Source organism: Quercus robur, chromosome 12 (assembly GCF_932294415.1).
Source record: "Quercus robur chromosome 12, dhQueRobu3.1, whole genome shotgun sequence".
Lineage (NCBI taxonomy): Eukaryota > Viridiplantae > Streptophyta > Magnoliopsida > Fagales > Fagaceae > Quercus > Quercus robur.
The window spans coordinates 37,951,525-37,969,527 of NC_065545.1; the positions used below are offsets into that span (position 1 = coordinate 37,951,525).

An 18,003-nucleotide genomic window follows, 5' to 3' on the forward strand; every position below is an offset into this window, starting at 1 on the left:
TACCAAATTTTGAAACCTTAAGAAATAAAAGCAAAATTATCCTAAACTTTTAAGTGCATTTAAATTACAATCTAGTCCAAATAAAAATATAAAAAATATCAAATCGTAAAAATTAGACATGGTTAGACCCGACTCAATAACCCAAAGGAACCTGACTAAACCTGAAAATTTTCACCTGAAATTAAATTTTTTTTTTTTTTTAGAAAAAAAGAAAAAAAAGTTGACCCAAAATCCGACCCTTTTTGTACGGGTCAATCTGACCTGACCCACCTGACTCGTGACCCGACCCGACCTGTTTGACACGTCTAAAAATATAATCCATTTTGTCTACTATTCATCCATTACACGCTGCAAAGCGTCAAGAGTCGAGACTCAAGAATTTTTTTCTTCTTGGAAAAAAAAAAAAAAAAAAACCTATAAATAAGCAGAGAGAGAGAGTCTGGAAATCAATCTGTGGAATTGTATTTGTGAGAGTAGTAGGAATTGAATTGGGTAGTTGATTCATATGATGTGATATAAAAATTATCAAGAAAGAAAGTGTAATATATATATATATATAATCATAGCTTGGTAGCATGGAAGAGATCGTAGAAGAAGAAGAGGTCAATGTCAGCAAAGGAGGAGTAGTGGAACTGCACAATAGCATTAACATTAACAACAATAACAATACAGTCGAAATCATTCTCCGAACCATTGGCCCCGCTCGCCCCTCTCGCCTCCGCGTCCCTTCTCCCATCAAAGTACGCTTCATCCCCCACTTTTTATTTCCCATCTCTATTTATTAACTTTCACAGTTTCAAGTTTTTCAATCTCAAATTTTCAAACTTTTTATACATATTAGGACTTGTATTGTATTATATAACAAATAGTTGTTGCAAGTTTTTCTTTTTTTTTCTTTTTTTGGGTGCCCATTTTGTTGAATTATTTATGTGTATTACTATAAGTTTGTTCTATCATGATTTTGCTAGAGACCCAATCCCCCAATTAGGTTTTCCTTGATAATCCAATTTGTATTTGTCATTGGTGTCTATTCTATTTCATTTGTACAAATCTTCTAGGAATTGATGAAGTTAGTTGTGCGAAATTCGTGGGGTTATCAACTTGTTTATAGTTTTTGATTGATGATTGTGTGCCATGTCAGAGACCTGGAGATGGCGGCTTGCACAAGCTGCGGTGATACCCTTTTAGAACAAAATTAATGTCCTATTTCTTTCACGCCAAAGATTCCACATAACACATAATCAAACAGTTTGCCAAACTTTAGCAACCCTATGATGATGGAAGCATCCTTGCCAACATTCTAGGAATCAGCTTCGTATTGTCAATTTATTTAAGCTAAAAAAGGATATGCTTAAGAATGAATGACATTCACCCTGAATTAGGACTGGCATGTAACAAAAGCTCTTGCAAGTTTGGTGTCCATTTTGTGGACTTACACGCATTATTTTTTTTTTGATAAATAAATATTGCATTAATTAAACACAAAAGGAGTGCCACCCATGTACACTGGATCTATTATGAATATGTTTTGTGATCAATGTGCTAGAGCCAATCCTCCAAGTTTTTTTGCCCTGAGCATCTGTCTTAGTTCCCCTGGTCTGACATCATTGGTGTCTATTCAGTTTATTTTGTACATATGTTCTAGGAATGAAGTTACTCGTGTGAGATTGGGGCAGGGTTACAAACTTATTTAGAGGTTTTGAATCTCTTGATGAATGAGTTCTCTCTTAGTGGACTCTTTCTTTGATGAATGCTGGCAAGTATGGGATGATTGTTTGGCCATGTCAAGAGACCTTGAAGGGGTCTGTAATTAGCTCTCACAACCACCCCCCCCCCCCCCCCCAACTTTTTTTTTTTATAAGTAATAAAGCTTTTATTGAACAAAGACTACTTCGTGCAAAGAAAGGCATGAAGTGGCCTAAATAATTACAAAGAATAAAAAAGATTATGTACAAAACAATAGAGACTCAATAAACATTGAACAGGTAGAAGCACAACCTTGCTCTCACAAGTTACAACCTTATCCGTGGACTTTTAAGAACCACCATTGAAACATTGAACAGGTAGGAAAGAGTGGATCTCCTTGTTAAAGACCTGAAGATGGCTTGAAGAAGCTAGATAGAAAAGACATGATAGGCTTGAACAAGCTGCGGTGAGAGCCTTTCACAACTTCAGTTAAGATCCAATGAATTTGCTGTTGGCTTTGTTCAAGCCTAGATTCATTGCCATTGACACCACCTTTCTCTTCTTCCTAATGACAAACCTCTAGGGCTTTGAAGGTGGTATGGTATGATAAGCTATAGCTAGAGATAAATTCCCTTGGTTATGACAAACTTTGTAGCCTTCCTGTGATAGCAACTTAGTTCTCATCTTGTAGAATCATTTTTAATTTTTCCTTACATGATTGTAAGTGTCATTGCTTTTCTTTTTGATAAGTAATAATGCTTCATTCAAAAGACAGAAAAAGCAATACAATGAAACAAAGCACACAGGCAGTGTGCTATGTGTGCTAAGGATCCATCAAAAAGACAAACTAAGATGCATGGAAAGTACAACTATCTAGCAATTCAGACAAAGAAGAAAAGGAAAATACTTCCAAAGCATTTTTCCACTAAAAAAGAGCCTGGAGTAAAGAAAATTTCAAGTCCTGAAATAATCTCTTACTCCCTTCAAAGGTCTGAGCATTCCTCTCCTGCCAGACTCCACATAATGCAATAAGGGATCATACTCCAAATCACTAAAAACTAATGCCTGCTGAATTTGCCCATCCAGCTACGAAGTAGCAACAAGCTCCTTAACACTGCTGGGCATAACCCAATGAACCTCAAAAAGTGAGAGCACCATGTGCCACAACTCTCTAGCAACGGGGCAATGTAAAATTAAATGATAAATAGTCTCCCCATCCCTCTTACACATGCAGTGCTAATCAATCACAACAACTCAGTGCTTTCACAAATTTTCAGTTAAAATTTTCCTCAATGCTGTGGTCCAAAGGAAAAAGCTGACCTTTGTTGGAACTTTGGGTTTCCACAAAGACTTCCAAGCAAAAGACAGCTGAGTTGTAGAATGCACACCTTATAATAGGAGTTAACTTCAAAAATCCCCCATGAGGGAGGTTTCCAATATAGCTAGTCCACTCCACCTAGATTCAATAAAGTCAAATAAATCAGGTTCATAAAGGAGGGAACCGACTCTAATTCCCAATCTTGCACCAATCTATTAAAACTGACATTCCATTGGTAACTTTCCCCTTAAAATGATAGCAGCTCCACTATTGAAGCACCCTGATTACGAGTAAAACCATAAGTTCTAGGAAATTATCTTTCAGAGGAAGTCCTCCACACCACGGATCATGCCAGAGCATAACAGAAGAGCCATCCCCCACCTTAAAGCTAACAAATTGATAAAAAGTGTCGCATCCCTTCCTGATACTCTTCCAAAGGCACACCCTATATGACCCCTGCACACTGTTAGAGTACCATCTCCCCCACATACTGCCATACTTAATGTCTACCACCCTTATCCTTGAGGGATACCTTTCCAATGCCTACCTCCATACTTAGTGTCATTGTTTTTCTATGAGTAGTGTTGGTTCAATACACTCTTTGGTGAACTAAATTCTATTGCATATACCAATCTCCATTGAATATGATGAGTACATGGGGCTGCAGCCTGAAAGATTAGAAAATGATGCATAGAGTCGCAGTTGTATGAGTTATTTGTAACTCATTTCAACTTGTATCTCAATGAGATTTTTTTTTTTTTTTTAACAATCAGCAGGTCTTTCCAAATTATAAGAACTTAATTTGTCGCAAAAGTTAAAGAGCTGCTTCTGTATTTTTTCTTTTTTTCTTTGAGGGGGTTTGTTTGGGGTGGGGGGGGGGGGGGGGGGGTTGTTTCTAACATGCATTCGCATTTTCCATGATAATTCATCTTTATTAGTTTATTTGACTGTGGTATGATTATAGGTAGCACCCATAGTTTTTCTATGTTTCACTGTGCCTTGGATTAATAAAAAGTGGGTTGTAGTGTAGGGATGGATGTGGCATATAAGTTATATGATCATCTTAGAGCTTCATTTAGATAGGTTCTTCTCTTAAAACCTTTACTGTGCTTGTATAATTTTATTAAACTTCCACATATATCTTTATAGTTGACATAGGGTGTTTGGAATAAGTGATTTAACATCTTCTGCAAAATTTGTAGTGGACATAAGATTATGCAAAGAAATACTTTTACTTTGTTGCTATGGAATTAATACATCCAGACTGTTGAAGACCACATTTGAGTGTGAATGGTAGTGTGAGTGGTTTCTTTAATAGTTCACAGGGTATGAGACAGAGAATCTTTATCCCCTCCCTTGTTCATTATTGTTATGGAGGCCTTTAGCTAGATGCTTGAGAGAGCTAAAACTGGCAACTTTGTTTCAGGTTTTCGGTGGGTGGAAATTCTGTGGGTCAGTAAGAGATCTCTCGTCTCCTCTTCACAGATGATACTTTGTTTTTTTTTGTGGAGAGGATCTAGAGCAAATTTGGCATTTGAAAGCAGTTTTTGTCTAGTTTCAGATTATATCTGGTTCAAAAATAAATTTGGGGAAATCTGAACTAGTTCTGTTTGAAGATGTACCCAATGTTGAAAGCTTTGGCTGGTATTTAAAGATGTAGAGTGGCAATTTTACCCATGACTTATCTAGGTCTTCCCTTAGGTGCTACTTTCAAGGCAAAAGCTATATGGCTAGTGTGCTGCAGAAAATGGAGCAGTGGTTGGCTGGGTGGAAAGATTGTATCTTTCAAAGGGGGGCCAAATCACTTTACTAAAGAGCACCTTATCCAGTGTGCCTACTTTCTACTTATATCTATTTCCTGTCCTGGTGAGTGTTGCTACACATGTTGAAAAATTACAAAGGGATTTTCTATGGGGTGGATTAAGAGATGAGTTTAAGTATCACTTGGTCAAGTGGAAGACTGTCTGTATACCAGTTCAATATGGGGGCTTTGGGTGTGCGTAATCTGGTTCTATTTAATAATTCTTTGTTGGAGAAATGGTTGTGGAGATATGCTATGGAAAAGAGCCTTGTGGAGAAGGCGAATAGATGCTAAATATGGCAGCATGTAGGGGGTTGGTGTTCTTCTAGTGTGCAGGGGCCTTATGGGGTTGGTCTATGGAAATGTATCAAGAAGGGGTGGGATAAGTTTTATCCTTTTATCATCTTTAAGGTGGGGGACAGTTCTTGTATTAAATTTTGGTGTGATCCTTGGTGTGAGGGACTTCCTTTGGAAAATAACTTCCCAAAAGTATACAACATTGCTAGTAACAAGGACACCTCAATGGCTGAATTGTTATCATCCTCAGAGGCAAACTACCATTGGAATATCAATTTTATTCGACTTGTTCAAGATTGGGAGTTAGAATCGGTTGCCTCCTTTAGGGATCTTATATATATTCTGGATCTTGTAGAAGGAATGGGGCGGATAAAATGTGTTGGAAACTCTCCTTGGGGTGTTTTCAATGTTCATTCTTATTATAGGGCCTTACAACCTCCAAACTCCGTTTCTTTTCCATGGAAACCTTTGTGGAAACCAAAAGTGCCTACATAGGTTAGTTTCTTTATTTGGACAGTGTGGCATTGGGGAAAATATTAACCACTAATAATTTGAGGAGGTGAAAAGTGGTGGTGGTGGATTGGTGTTGCATGTGCAAGAGGAGTGGGGAGACCATTGATCACTTGCTCCTACACTGCCCAGTAGCTCAAGAGTTGTGGGATATGATGTGTTCACTATTTGGGGTTCATTGGGTCATGTGCAGGGTGTTGTGGAACTTATAGCAAGTTGGTCAGGCAAGTTTAACAAACTCAGAACTAAGGTGCTTTGGAGAATGATCCTTCATTGTCTTGTGTGGGTCATTTGGTGGGAAAGGAATGCACATACCTTTGAAGGGAATGGAAGATTGATTCATGAGTTGAAGCTTCTCTTTTTTCAAATTTTGCTTGATTGGGCAAATGCTTCGGGTGTTTTTACTTTCATTTCTTTAGATATACTTGATTTTTGTACTTTCATTGTCAGTTTTTATTTCTTTGTTGCCTTTTAGCACACTGCCTGTGTGCCTTATTTCCTCTGTATTTTCTTACATCTTTTTTCAATGAAGTTTATTACTTTAAAAAAATTGAGTCAAATGATATCTGAGTTTTTTCTGTTAAATGTTGTGTATATCATCTAACTCCATCTACACAGTTGCAGAAAGACAAACTTTGTTTGCCTGGATTTCTGTTGAAAAGATCTTGAAGATGTTAGTCATTGGAAATTCTTATAATGTGTTGTATTGTTTATCATTATTAGGTATGTCATTTGAGAAAATTGATTGCTGAGAATGATCATCTACCAATTGAGAATTTGAGGCTTATTTTGCGAGGGAATGTATTGCATGACCGCCAAAATGGGGATGATGTCAACCTACAACTCAATAGTGGTGGTATAGGTCTTTGTCTTAATATTGTTACCTTTCCTAATAATTTAATACCCTATAATTTTTTCCTTTTTGAAATAAAATGTAAACTGCCTTAGATTCTTTGGATCCTTTTGTGTGCAAAAATCTTTTGGAATTTTCACAGTATTTTTGTTGATCATTTTACTGCTTTGGAGAAAGTAGAGTAAATTATGGAAATTGTGTTAATATTTATCTAAAGTTGGTCAACTAAACAAGACATAATAATGTCAATATCTCATCACATTATATTTTTATAGGCAACACGTGATTAGCTTCCCGATATAGGTGGAAAAGGTAATTGAGATTAGCATACCTGCAAATATAAAGAAGTTACAATGTGTCATATCTTTTCACTTGTATGAAACCTGTTAAATATGAATTGGCATTGATGGTTTGAAATTTGTATTATAGATGTTCAGTATTAGCTAGGATTCTCATTAGCAGTAGAAATGTGACCATGTCCATTCATAAGAAAATAAATAAGTGCTGAGCCGTTATCTATCTGATACAATAGAAGAGACAATTTCTTTGATAATTTGCTGAGGTGGGATATTGTGATTGATGCACAATAAAAGTGGTGTCAATGATATCCCATGTGAAAGTGATGTTCCCAATCACAACTTGTTACCTCAGAAAATTGTGAAAAAAGTCATTTCGCTAGCCTTGTTCATTTAATAACAAAATCATCATTTTTGATGGACAAAAGTTAATAATGTTAATTTTCTTGTAAAATGAAAATATTCAAAACTTTAGGTTTCACAGAATCTAGGTCCGGCTCATTGTTAATTCTTTTAAGCGAAATTCATCATCTTGACATAACTTGTAAGCTGGAACTAGAAGTGGAGTCATATATGAATATGATCAATGATAGTTGAAAATCATTTTTTTGTTAGGTTCTTGAAGTTTTCAGTTTTAGGCTTGTTTGGTGAATAGCTTTTGATACATGAGCATTTTTTTCATTCATTTTCTAGATTCCCTGATTGTTGCTGTCAAACCTAAGCCACCAGTGAAACATGTTCGTGATGGATTTGATGATGAGGATGAAGAAGAAGATCTGGTACCCCTAAATTAGTGTTAACTTTAAAATGCACTTCTTCTTTTTTTATTGCTAGTGCTTCCTTAAAAATGAATTTAAGGCCACTTTTATATACAGTGTTTCTCAGTGTTTGCCTTTTCTCTTACTTTTCATTTTTATAGAAGTTTCAGCTCCCACAATCATCAAGCCGGTGGAAAAGAAGACTATACTCTTTTCTACACAATAAGTTGAAGCTTCCGGGTAATCATCTAGTTGACTTACGTCCACTCTTCAAAATAATTTATTTGCTGATTGAGCTTTGTTTGATCTTTTGTGATAGATATCCTTTTGATGGCAATTTTCACTCTCAGTCTAAAGATGTGGGTTATTATTATCTTGTGGTTTATCTTGGCACCAGTTGCCCATAGATGGGATCTTGGACCCCTATATGTAAGTTTCCTCCTTTCAGTTGGTACCAGATTTTTTTAATTCATAGTATCTTGCAATTTTTTAGTAAATACCTTTTTCATGTGACCTTTGAAAGCTTAAATTGTGTAGAGAAAGCTTGTCTCAAGTGCATTTGAGGGGATGTAGCCATTAGCTTCTGTGAAAGTTTTTCTTTTTTTTTCTTTTTTTCTTTTTTACCATAAAAAAATTAAAAAAAAAAAAAAAAGCTAAAGAAATTTATGGTTAAGCACAAAAGGGGTGACAATCTTACTACATGGAGAGCATCTATGGAAATCATTTTCTCATCCATGTTATGTGATATGACATCTTTAGAAATGAGTATAAAGAGATCTCCACATTGGCATCAATGTTGTTTTTATAATGGAAGAAATAGCCAGGCACATGTTAGTAATCAAGGCCAGATGATAATAAAAACACAGATGACCTAAACTAGGTCATTGACATGTTCTTTTAAAGACTTCATATGAAAAATTCTTATATCTTTTTCTACCCCTTGTTTTTTGCTATGCATTCAGATACTTGGAACAGGTTTTGGTATCATTATCCTGAATCTTGGACAGAGGCAACCTGGTGACGTAAGGTATACACTGATACTGGCAATCATCTGCTCTTGATTTTAAAGTCTCTGGTAATAATGAAATTTAAACTATAAAAATAATATAAATTATAAATTATTCATTTGAATGACATTCACCATAACTTCAAAGAGTAATGTAAATAAAGTGTGCCTCTTTATTTATTTCCTTTTAAGATATGTACTCAAAAAAGAAATAAAAATAGTGAAAATCTTTGTTCAATTGACCTATTACACTCAAAATATAAATTCTGACCACCATGTTTGTCCTAAACCTTTGTCCAATGCTTTGAGATTCTCCTCTCTCCAGTCCATTTCTAATTTCTCATGGTGTTTTTTGATGGTTGTGTTAGTTACTAGTCCTCTCTCTCTCTCTCTCTCTCTCTCTCTCTCATGTGTGTGTATGTCCATACAAATAAATTCTTTTATCATCTTTTTACTTTTTCTAATTTTTTAATACTTTTCCAAGAAGAAATATGAGCATCTTGTTGAACATCATTATCACTAATTTAATATTTCAGGGACATCTTATTTTTTTATTTGTCCAATACTCAGTTAATATGTCAAGGATATCATATAATTTGCTGGTTTAATATTTGCAGTGCATACTCGGTTTTTAATGAAGATTTTAGAGAACTGCCTGGGACACTTAATGCAGATCGTCTTGATAGAGACATACGAGCAGGTCAATTTTGAGCCTTTCACACCACATATGATCGTCCCAATGTATTAAGGACATATTGTAATGATGTGTATCAACAGAACTGCACAGAAGTATTGAATTCAAGCTGACAAATTGCAAACTTAAGTATATCATGAAAGTTTCTAATTTTTCCCAAGTATCTCCTCATCAACCACTAGCAACAGTTTACTTTAAACCCCTACTATCAGCAGTAATGAAATTTTGAGTGTTGTATTATCCAAGGATGAATGTTTAAGGCGAATTTGACCTTGTGTGTAATTAGAGTAATTGAAATGCAGTTGCTGCAGCTAAAACTGTGTTTTATGGCAAACATGTTTTGGCTTGTTCAAACCTCTCAGAATAATGTCTTCTAAAGCTTGAAGACATCAAAATGGGTTAACTAGTATTCAGAGCTTATTTATAATCTCCCATGTTCGGTTGTTTGTGTGACGGTAGTACAGAAACTTGTAGTACATCGTTGGGGGAATTTTCTTTCTTTAGTAGACAATGTGATTACCTAAAGATTTTTCCCCTTGGATGGAGGCCTTAAGAGATTCTTACACATACTGGACATTATTTTTAAAAATGTGCTCATTGTGTGGTTTAAAATTTTCTAGAGAGAATAAGAAACCACTTTATACTCTGTTTTGTGCTCTCTTTGGTCTTTTCCCATTAGAAATCATTTAACCTAAATTGCCTATACACTTCACTATCTATTTCCTTTCAATCTATGCTCTTTTTTGGGTTGGTCTTGTTGGTAAATGTTGTGGGCAGACGAATAGCCCATGAAACTGTGTTGGATCTTGCCTACAGTCATAATATATTTCACACTTGCTAAGTTAGCATACTATTATTAATTCTCATATGTTGATTCTCATATAGGTCCACTACTGACACTACTTTATTATCAACCATTAACAATTTACTACTTTAGATAGGTGTGAAATTTGTTGTTAATTTTGGTGTGCTTCTAAACATTGAAAGCAAAAGATGGAATGAGGAATTCTAGGAGAGCTATTACATTAATAAATTAATATCAGCATTTTGCGAGCCCTAAAATTCCTAAAGTGGAAAGCCTTCAAATATTCACCATCTCTTCTCCATAGACCAAAACAAAGCTCACAAAGTTGCCTTCCTATCAATAATGCATGTTTACGAATGAGGATATTTTGTCTTTTTCTCTCAATGGTTAGGGGAAATTTATAAGACAAATATTTCACTTTATCTGCAGTCTTGCCAAGCTGGTCCATTACAAGTTGCTGTGCTTTTAGTGGTTTAAAAAATACACCCCACCCCCAAAAAAAAAAAAAAAGGGAGAGAGAGAAGGGGGAATTTGTATATATTATTCCAGTAATTGCAAAAAGATTTTATTGTAAACAATTTGGAGCACATCTTCTGGTTAGTGTAACTTGGTTCTAGTATCCCAATAGAAAATAATTTGTACGAAAGCATTGGAAGAGACAAATATAACATGTGTCCGAAAAAGGTCACATAATGACCTAGTGACTCTCCTTATGCACAAAAGCACTGGACGAAAATTCCACAAGTGGAAAATTTCACCCACCAAAAGAGCAGAAATTGGTGATAATCAATGGTCCTCAGTCATTCACTCCTGTCTAATTGATCCAACATATGACATAGGGCAATGGTAGTCGGCAAGTCGAGTATCTTTCAACTATAGTAAGGCTAGCTTTTCTGATTGATCAAACACTTGCACGAGTCAGAATATGTCCATCAGGTCACATGGGCATCAAGGTCTTATTAGAATTTAATTTTATTCATACATAGATTGATTTCCCTCGTGTTGTACTGTATTTAACTCTTTTATGGGTGCTGCCTATTGAACCTACCCTCACTTTGTGGTCTTGGGCCCATAGTCAACCCCAATGAATAGAGAGTGGGCCAGTTTTCTTATATAGTTTTTTTTTTGAAGGTTAAATCTCAAAGAGACCTATCAAAATTACCTTAAAAGTAGAACACAAAACTTTGCTCACTGGTCCCTCCAAACCCAACAAACAAAATCTATATTGTGATTGCAAGGGTCAGTTAGGTGACGAACCCTTTTGTTTTTTTGTTTTTCTTTTCAGAAGAAAGAGGTGGACAGGGGAGGCTTGTGGTTTGACAATATTACATGAGAACATTTTGAATTAGAACCCCCCCAAAAACAAAATTGTATTGCAAGGAAGAACTTAAAAAATTCCTTTTTCCATTTCGTTTTCGTGGTTAAGCTCTCACTCTCACTTTCCAGACGAAAACCACTTTGTCTTGTGAGGTAAGGTTGTACAAAAAGGACCAATAATTCAAAGCTATTTAAATTGGACTTTTCCCAGTAAACCCATTCAAAAAGTCCCTCACTCCCTATTAACGACTACGAAGCTGGATCTCTCTACTTTTTTTTTTTCTTTTTCTCTTTTTTTTTTTTTTTTTTTAATTATTATTATTACTATAGAAGATGGATGGTGAGAGAAGGGAGAAATGAGTTCAAATCACCAACATCAAGATTTAGAAACAACAAAGAGTGTCACTATCATTTGTCTATCACTTGAATCCTACGCTACTTTTCATTACTACATCGATAACAAAACAAATTACCGATGGTTCAAAGTTGATATCAAAAGATAAAATGGTATAACATTGGTCATGTTAAAATGTGGTGCACACTGACAGCTAGATATATTATGACTCAAGTAACCCAAACTAATTATAAGCTCATATACTTGTAGAAATGAGTTCAAATCACCGACATCAAGATTTAGACACAACAAAGAGTGTCACTATCGTTTGCCTATCACTTGAAATCCTACGCTACTTTTCATTACTACATTGATAACAAAACAAATTACCGATGGTTCAAAGTTGATATCAAAAGAGAAAATGGGGTAACATTGGTCATGTTAAAATGTGGTGCACATTGTTAGCTAGATATATTATGACTCAAGTAACCTAAACTAATTATAAGCTCATATACTTGTAGAACAAGCAACTTAATCTTAATTTAGTTTAGAATTAATCAAGTTCTCTCTATCATAAAAACCCTACATTAGATTCATTGTAACACAAGTGCTTAATAAAATATGTAACTATCAAGGGCTTTCACACCATAGACATAGATTGTCAAGCTAATTAAATCAAGTAAATCTTTTTGCGAACTCTCTCTTAATTTCAAGCTTTTGTTCATTCATCATTCAATAACTCACCATTACACAACTACTTTAACACACACAATAAGCTAACACCATTATGTATAATTTATTGAATTAATGAGAGATGCATTTTCATGCATCAGATTCAAATTTAGTTGAGGATGTTCACAAAAAAAAAAAAAAAAAAAAAAAAAAAAAAAAAAAAAAAAAAAAAAAAAAAAAGGTTGGCAACTTGGAGGAATTAGTAATTGTTGATTGATGTAGATCATGTATCTGATGTCTGGTTTCTGATAATCACACGCTCCAATGAGGACCAAGACTTAGAGGACATGTCTTATTCGCATTGAAATAAGATTTAAAAGCATTATCCTAAGGCAGAGGACTTTAGGCCACCAACCTAAAATGAAATTCAACTCTTATACCCTATGATCAGTGAAGTGTTCACCTAGTTGTGATTGGAATAAACAAGAAGATCCGAATTATAATTTATTATTCCATAATATCTAGTATTTATTTTTCAGTGGATATATAGTAAAAGAGGATTATCAGTGGTAGTTGCACTGCCAATCCTTGACGGCACGTAAACTTGAGTAAAGTCAACCATGTGGCAGCAACAAATGCTCTTTTTTTCTTTTTTTCTATTTTTCACTAGACCCCATGTTCACCTACTCACTCTAATTACTCATAAAATTAAATTTGCATTTTACGTTATCAATATTTGATATTATTAATAATATTATTATATATTTTCGTAGTACAGTGACCACACTTTTAAAAAAATTTAAGTGTTAATAGTCTTATATAGACTCCCAAAGACAAATTTTTTTTTTTTTTTGTCATACTTCCATGAAAATGAAAGATGGTTATGTGGACCAGATCAAATGAATAAAAAAATAAGTTCAGTTGTCTATTCAATAGAAGAGGGTTTATTCAATTTTAAAAATTAACAGTGTGAAAATATAATTATATTTTTAAAATTTTGAAACTATAAAATTTTCTACCTAAACTATGGTAAAAATAATCTTGTAACTTATAAATAATAAAAATAAAAATAAAAATCCCACATAAACTTGTATGTTAAGTTAAATCAAACAATATCAATCTAAATTGAGATTTCATTATTAGATATTTTACAAATGGAATCCTTCTTTTTTTTTCAGATTCAGTTCATCCACCACCATGAACCTCAGTTAGATTCACACATGATACATTTTTTAGTTATTGAAAAAGCCCAAGTACTCTCTTTTAGATTCTAGAAACGGCTCTTAAGAATCTTTTTCTTCCTTTTGGAAGATATTGGAGTGAAACAATCAATCATTAATATTGTAACAGCCAAAAGAGTCTTCTAATGTATTATTTCTAGATCCAATGAAATTCATAAATATATGAACGATAAAATCTAATGACAAAAAACCCGAACTTGACTTGAGCCCAAAGAAATCATGACAATTAATTATTAATAGGCACACATGACAATTCCAATACATAGGAACACTAGACTTGGATTAGCTTGACACACAGTTGAAACAATCAAAAGATTCGATCTGCCTTTTTGATGTACAGCCGGCATGCCTAGTTTTACAAGGCAAAAATAAAAATAAGAAAACAACTAACTAATTGATAAGACTGTTGACATGGCTAAATTATAAGTTTGTATTACTCAATCGGCCACGCTTTTTAAAGAGCAGCACTTGATGTTGATGATGCATGCCATGCCAAAAAAAGGCAAGACGGTATATGCAGAACCAAACATAGTGGTGCCACCCCAAGCCAACTGAGCCCCTTTGAACGGTCACTGCTGGGACAGTTGCATTTAATATAAGTGCCTCAGCCACTAATACTAAAGCCGTGTTCTATGTGTGCATTCTCATTTTTTATATTATTATAAAGATTGTAGAGTGCTTTGTATGGATAATTCTAGAAATTGTTCATGCAAATCGACAAGTCAAGCCATTAATTTATTTATTTTTTTGTCCTTTTATAAGACTAGTGGTTTCGATTTGAAAACATTGATATCTGGCTTCTAAAGTTCACAACCTTGCCCCCTTTTTTTTTTTTTGTTTTTTTGACTAAACAAGTTGATGAAAGAGGTAAATAGATAAGATTTGTTAGTGTGAGTCCCAAGTGTTGCCTCAAAAATGCGTATTCTAACGTGTATATGGTAAATTCATTTTGTTAATTTTAAATGATACAAGTGACTAAAAATAGTAGTATTTTATCCAATTAACATTTGTTTTTTCAATGTTCATCAAATTGTACTGTTAAGTGTCTTGGTGTAATATATAATTTTAAATGATAAAAGTGAGTAAAATATCAATTATAAGGCAAAAATAGAGAAATTCCCCTGATAAATATAGTGAATTGTCATTTTAAACCATATTAATTTATTTATTTAAGCGGCAATGGGTGAAAATGATAAAATGATAGTGCTATCAAAGTTAACGAACTAAAATAAATAAATAAATATATATATATATATATATTAACTCTCATAAAATACTGTCATTTTTAACAATCTTTTAATGTTATAAACGCGAAATATAAAATAACTTTACCTCAATATGACATGAACATGACTAACTAAGAATAGCAGAGCCAAGGGGGTTAAGAGGGGAGCAATTGTCCCTGACCCCCTTCCTAGCTCCCCAAAATTTTGTTTATAATATATAGTAGTTAGAACTTTTCCTAAGAGTCTCACTTAAAACTTACCACTTCAAAATTTCACCATTCCATTCTCACGGCCAGTGAAGTATTAAAATAGTGGGTCCTATATAATAATATTAATAATAAGAGTAAATTGTCATTTTTATTCACTAAGATTTTTTTTTTTTTTTTTTTCATTTTAGTCTATTAACTTTGATAGCACTATCATTTTAGTATTTTCACATATTGCTGTTTTTTTTTTAATTTATTAACTCTCATAAAATAACATCGTTTTAGATAATCTTTTTAGGTTATAAATGGAAAATAAAAAATGCCTTTGCCTTGACATAACATGAACACAACTAGCTAATAATGGCAGAGCCAAAGGGGCGGGAGGGGAGCAATTGCCCCCTACACCTATTTTCTTTTCAAAATTTCGTTTATAGTAGTAACTTTTTTTGATAATCATGTTTATAGTAGTAACTAGAAAGTAATTTTCCCATCACAAATATTCAACAAACCAATAACCTATTCTAAGAGAAAAACTAGTATAGGTCTATAATCTATACAACTGTTTGACTTTTCTTAAAGGTCCCACTTAAACTTACCATTGCAAAATTTCTTTACTTGTCACACGTCAGTTCACCATTCCATTTTCACGGCAAGTGAAGTATTAAAATAGTGAGCCCCGCGAATAATAATAATAATAATAATAATAAGTGAATTGTCATTTTAATACACTAAGGATTTTTTTTTTCTCCATTTTAGTTTGTTAACTTTGAGAGCACCGTTTCTCAACAAAACAAAACAAAAAAATAAATAAATAAAATTTGAGAGCATTGTCATTTTAGTATTTATGTTTGTCCCCTTTTTTATTAAAAAAAATTATTTAATCTCATAAAACAATATAATTTCTTAATGTTATAAATGTAAAACAAAAAATATATTTGTCTCAACATAACATGAACACGACTAGCTAATAATGGCAGAGCCAAAGTAGGCAAGAAGGGAGCAATTACCCCTACCCATTCCTAACTCCCCAAATTTCATTTATAATAGTATAGAAAGTAATTTTCCCCTCACAAATATTCAACAAATCAATAACCTATTCTAAGAGAAAAAAACTAGTATAGGGTTATACAATTGTTTGATTTTCCTAAGGGTCCCACTTAAAACTTACCATTGCAGAATTTCTTTACTTTTCACATGGTAGTTTCACCATTCCATTTTCACGGTAAGTGAAATATTAAAATAGTGAGTCCATATAATAATAATAATAATAATAATAGGAGTGTGAATTGTCACTTTAATCCACTAAATTTATTTATTTATTTATTTTCATTCTAATCAGTAAACTTTAACAACATTGTCTTAAAAAAAAATATATATTGACTTTCATAAAATGATGTCTTTTTAAATAATCTTTTAATGTTCTAATGTGAAATAGAAAATACATTTGCCTCGACATAACATGAACATGACATAGTTAATAATGGCAAAGTCAAGGGGGGCAGGAGGAGAGCAATTGCCCCACTCCCCTTCCTAGCTCTCCAAAATTTCTTTTATAATAATAGTTAGAAAGTAATTTTCCCCTCACAAAAATTCAACAAACCAATAACCTACTCTAGGAGAAAAACGAGTATAGGTCTACACAATTGTTTGGTTTTTCCTAAGGTCCCACTTAAAACTTACTGTTTCAAAAAAAAAAATTTACTTGTTACAAGTTAGTTTTTACCATTTCATTATTACAACAAGTGAAGTATTAAAATTGTGGGTCCCATATAATAATAAAAAGAAGAAAGGCGATATTAAGAATGTTACAAATTTTACTATATAAAAATTACAAATTTATATTTCACCAATTAAAAAAAATCAAATATTCATTTATTAGGTAGTTAAAGCCAAACAATCACATTCATTGTCACGTAGTTTGTAAGTTTTAATTGTAAAATTTGTAGCAATGTTGGCATAATAATAATAATAAAACCTTACCTTTTGCTAAATTCCTACTTTACATAGCTCTAAAATGAGCTACTCCACTAAAATTTTTCTCTTTGATCTCCTTACAAACTTCACAATTTCAAATTTTATTTATTCTCTAGAAACCCAATTATTAACAACTAAGAGCAACGTATACATTTTTGCAAGTATATTGCTATTTTCTAAACATTTTTATGTTGATTTATTTTTTTGATTTATCTTAAGTAATTAAATAATATGTCTAAAATTGATGTTTTTAATTAATCTCTTAATTTGATTGTTATTAATGAGAAATTGATTTTTTTTTTTTTTTCGTTTTAAATGATATGAAATATACACTTGTAGTTAATTGAGATTATAGCGAAACATGATCATAATAATGAGTCTAAATATTATTCTAGGTATGAAAAATAATTAAAATTTACTTTGTGAATGACAATAATTAGCATATAATTTTTTTTTTGTTATAATACCAATTAATATTTTTTGTATTAATTTTTATTTTCAATCTTACCTCCTAAGCTTAAACCATGGTTCTACTAGTTAACACAAATCGTCACTCCTAATTACTAGAGTTGTTAATAGACCTATCAAATCCAACCCAGCTGAGTCATTTGATCATACCCAAACTAAGAATCGATCGATTTGACAGTTGTGGTTGTCAACAACAAATGTTCTACCTTCAAAACCTGGCAAAGGCGGGTTTTCTTTTCCAAAATTTAACTCGACCCAATCTGACAAAAAAGCCATGTTAGTCCAAAATCTCACGATTTCTAACTTGATTTGCCAAAATCTCACTATTCCTTTTGATTTTGACCGAAACTTATTGCCACAATAACCAACTAACCCGTTGTTTCTTTTTGGTCTACTATGAGTCTCTTTTTTTTGGTAACCTAAACAAGATTGAGTCAAAATCCAAATTCAACCCAAAACCACGCCTACTAATTATAATGCATTCACTCTAAACAAAATTCATATAAATAAAAACTAATTTAAAAACCAAGTTGAATATTAT

The 18,003-nt window shown here is 33.1% G+C and overlaps 1 protein-coding gene across 3 annotated transcripts; it reads left to right on the forward strand.

Annotated features, from left to right (window-relative positions):
• Nucleotides 1–414: 414 nt before the first annotated feature.
• LOC126709327 (uncharacterized) lies at nt 415–9,379 on the forward strand. Of its 3 annotated transcripts, XM_050409527.1 has the most exons (8): nt 415–492; nt 567–740; nt 6,336–6,474; nt 7,455–7,540; nt 7,681–7,759; nt 7,839–7,948; nt 8,482–8,546; nt 9,143–9,379. In XM_050409527.1, exons 2-8 carry the CDS (start codon nt 576–578, stop codon nt 9,234–9,236), a joined length of 738 nt encoding a protein of 245 aa, XP_050265484.1. In that variant the 5' UTR covers nt 415–492; nt 567–575; the 3' UTR covers nt 9,237–9,379. The 3 variants fall into 3 exon arrangements, with proteins under 3 accessions (XP_050265484.1, XP_050265483.1, XP_050265485.1); XM_050409526.1 differs by lacking the exon at nt 415–492 and having other exon boundaries at nt 499–740; XM_050409528.1 differs by lacking the exon at nt 415–492 and having other exon boundaries at nt 499–740; nt 6,336–6,468.
• Nucleotides 9,380–18,003: the final 8,624 nt, after the last annotated feature.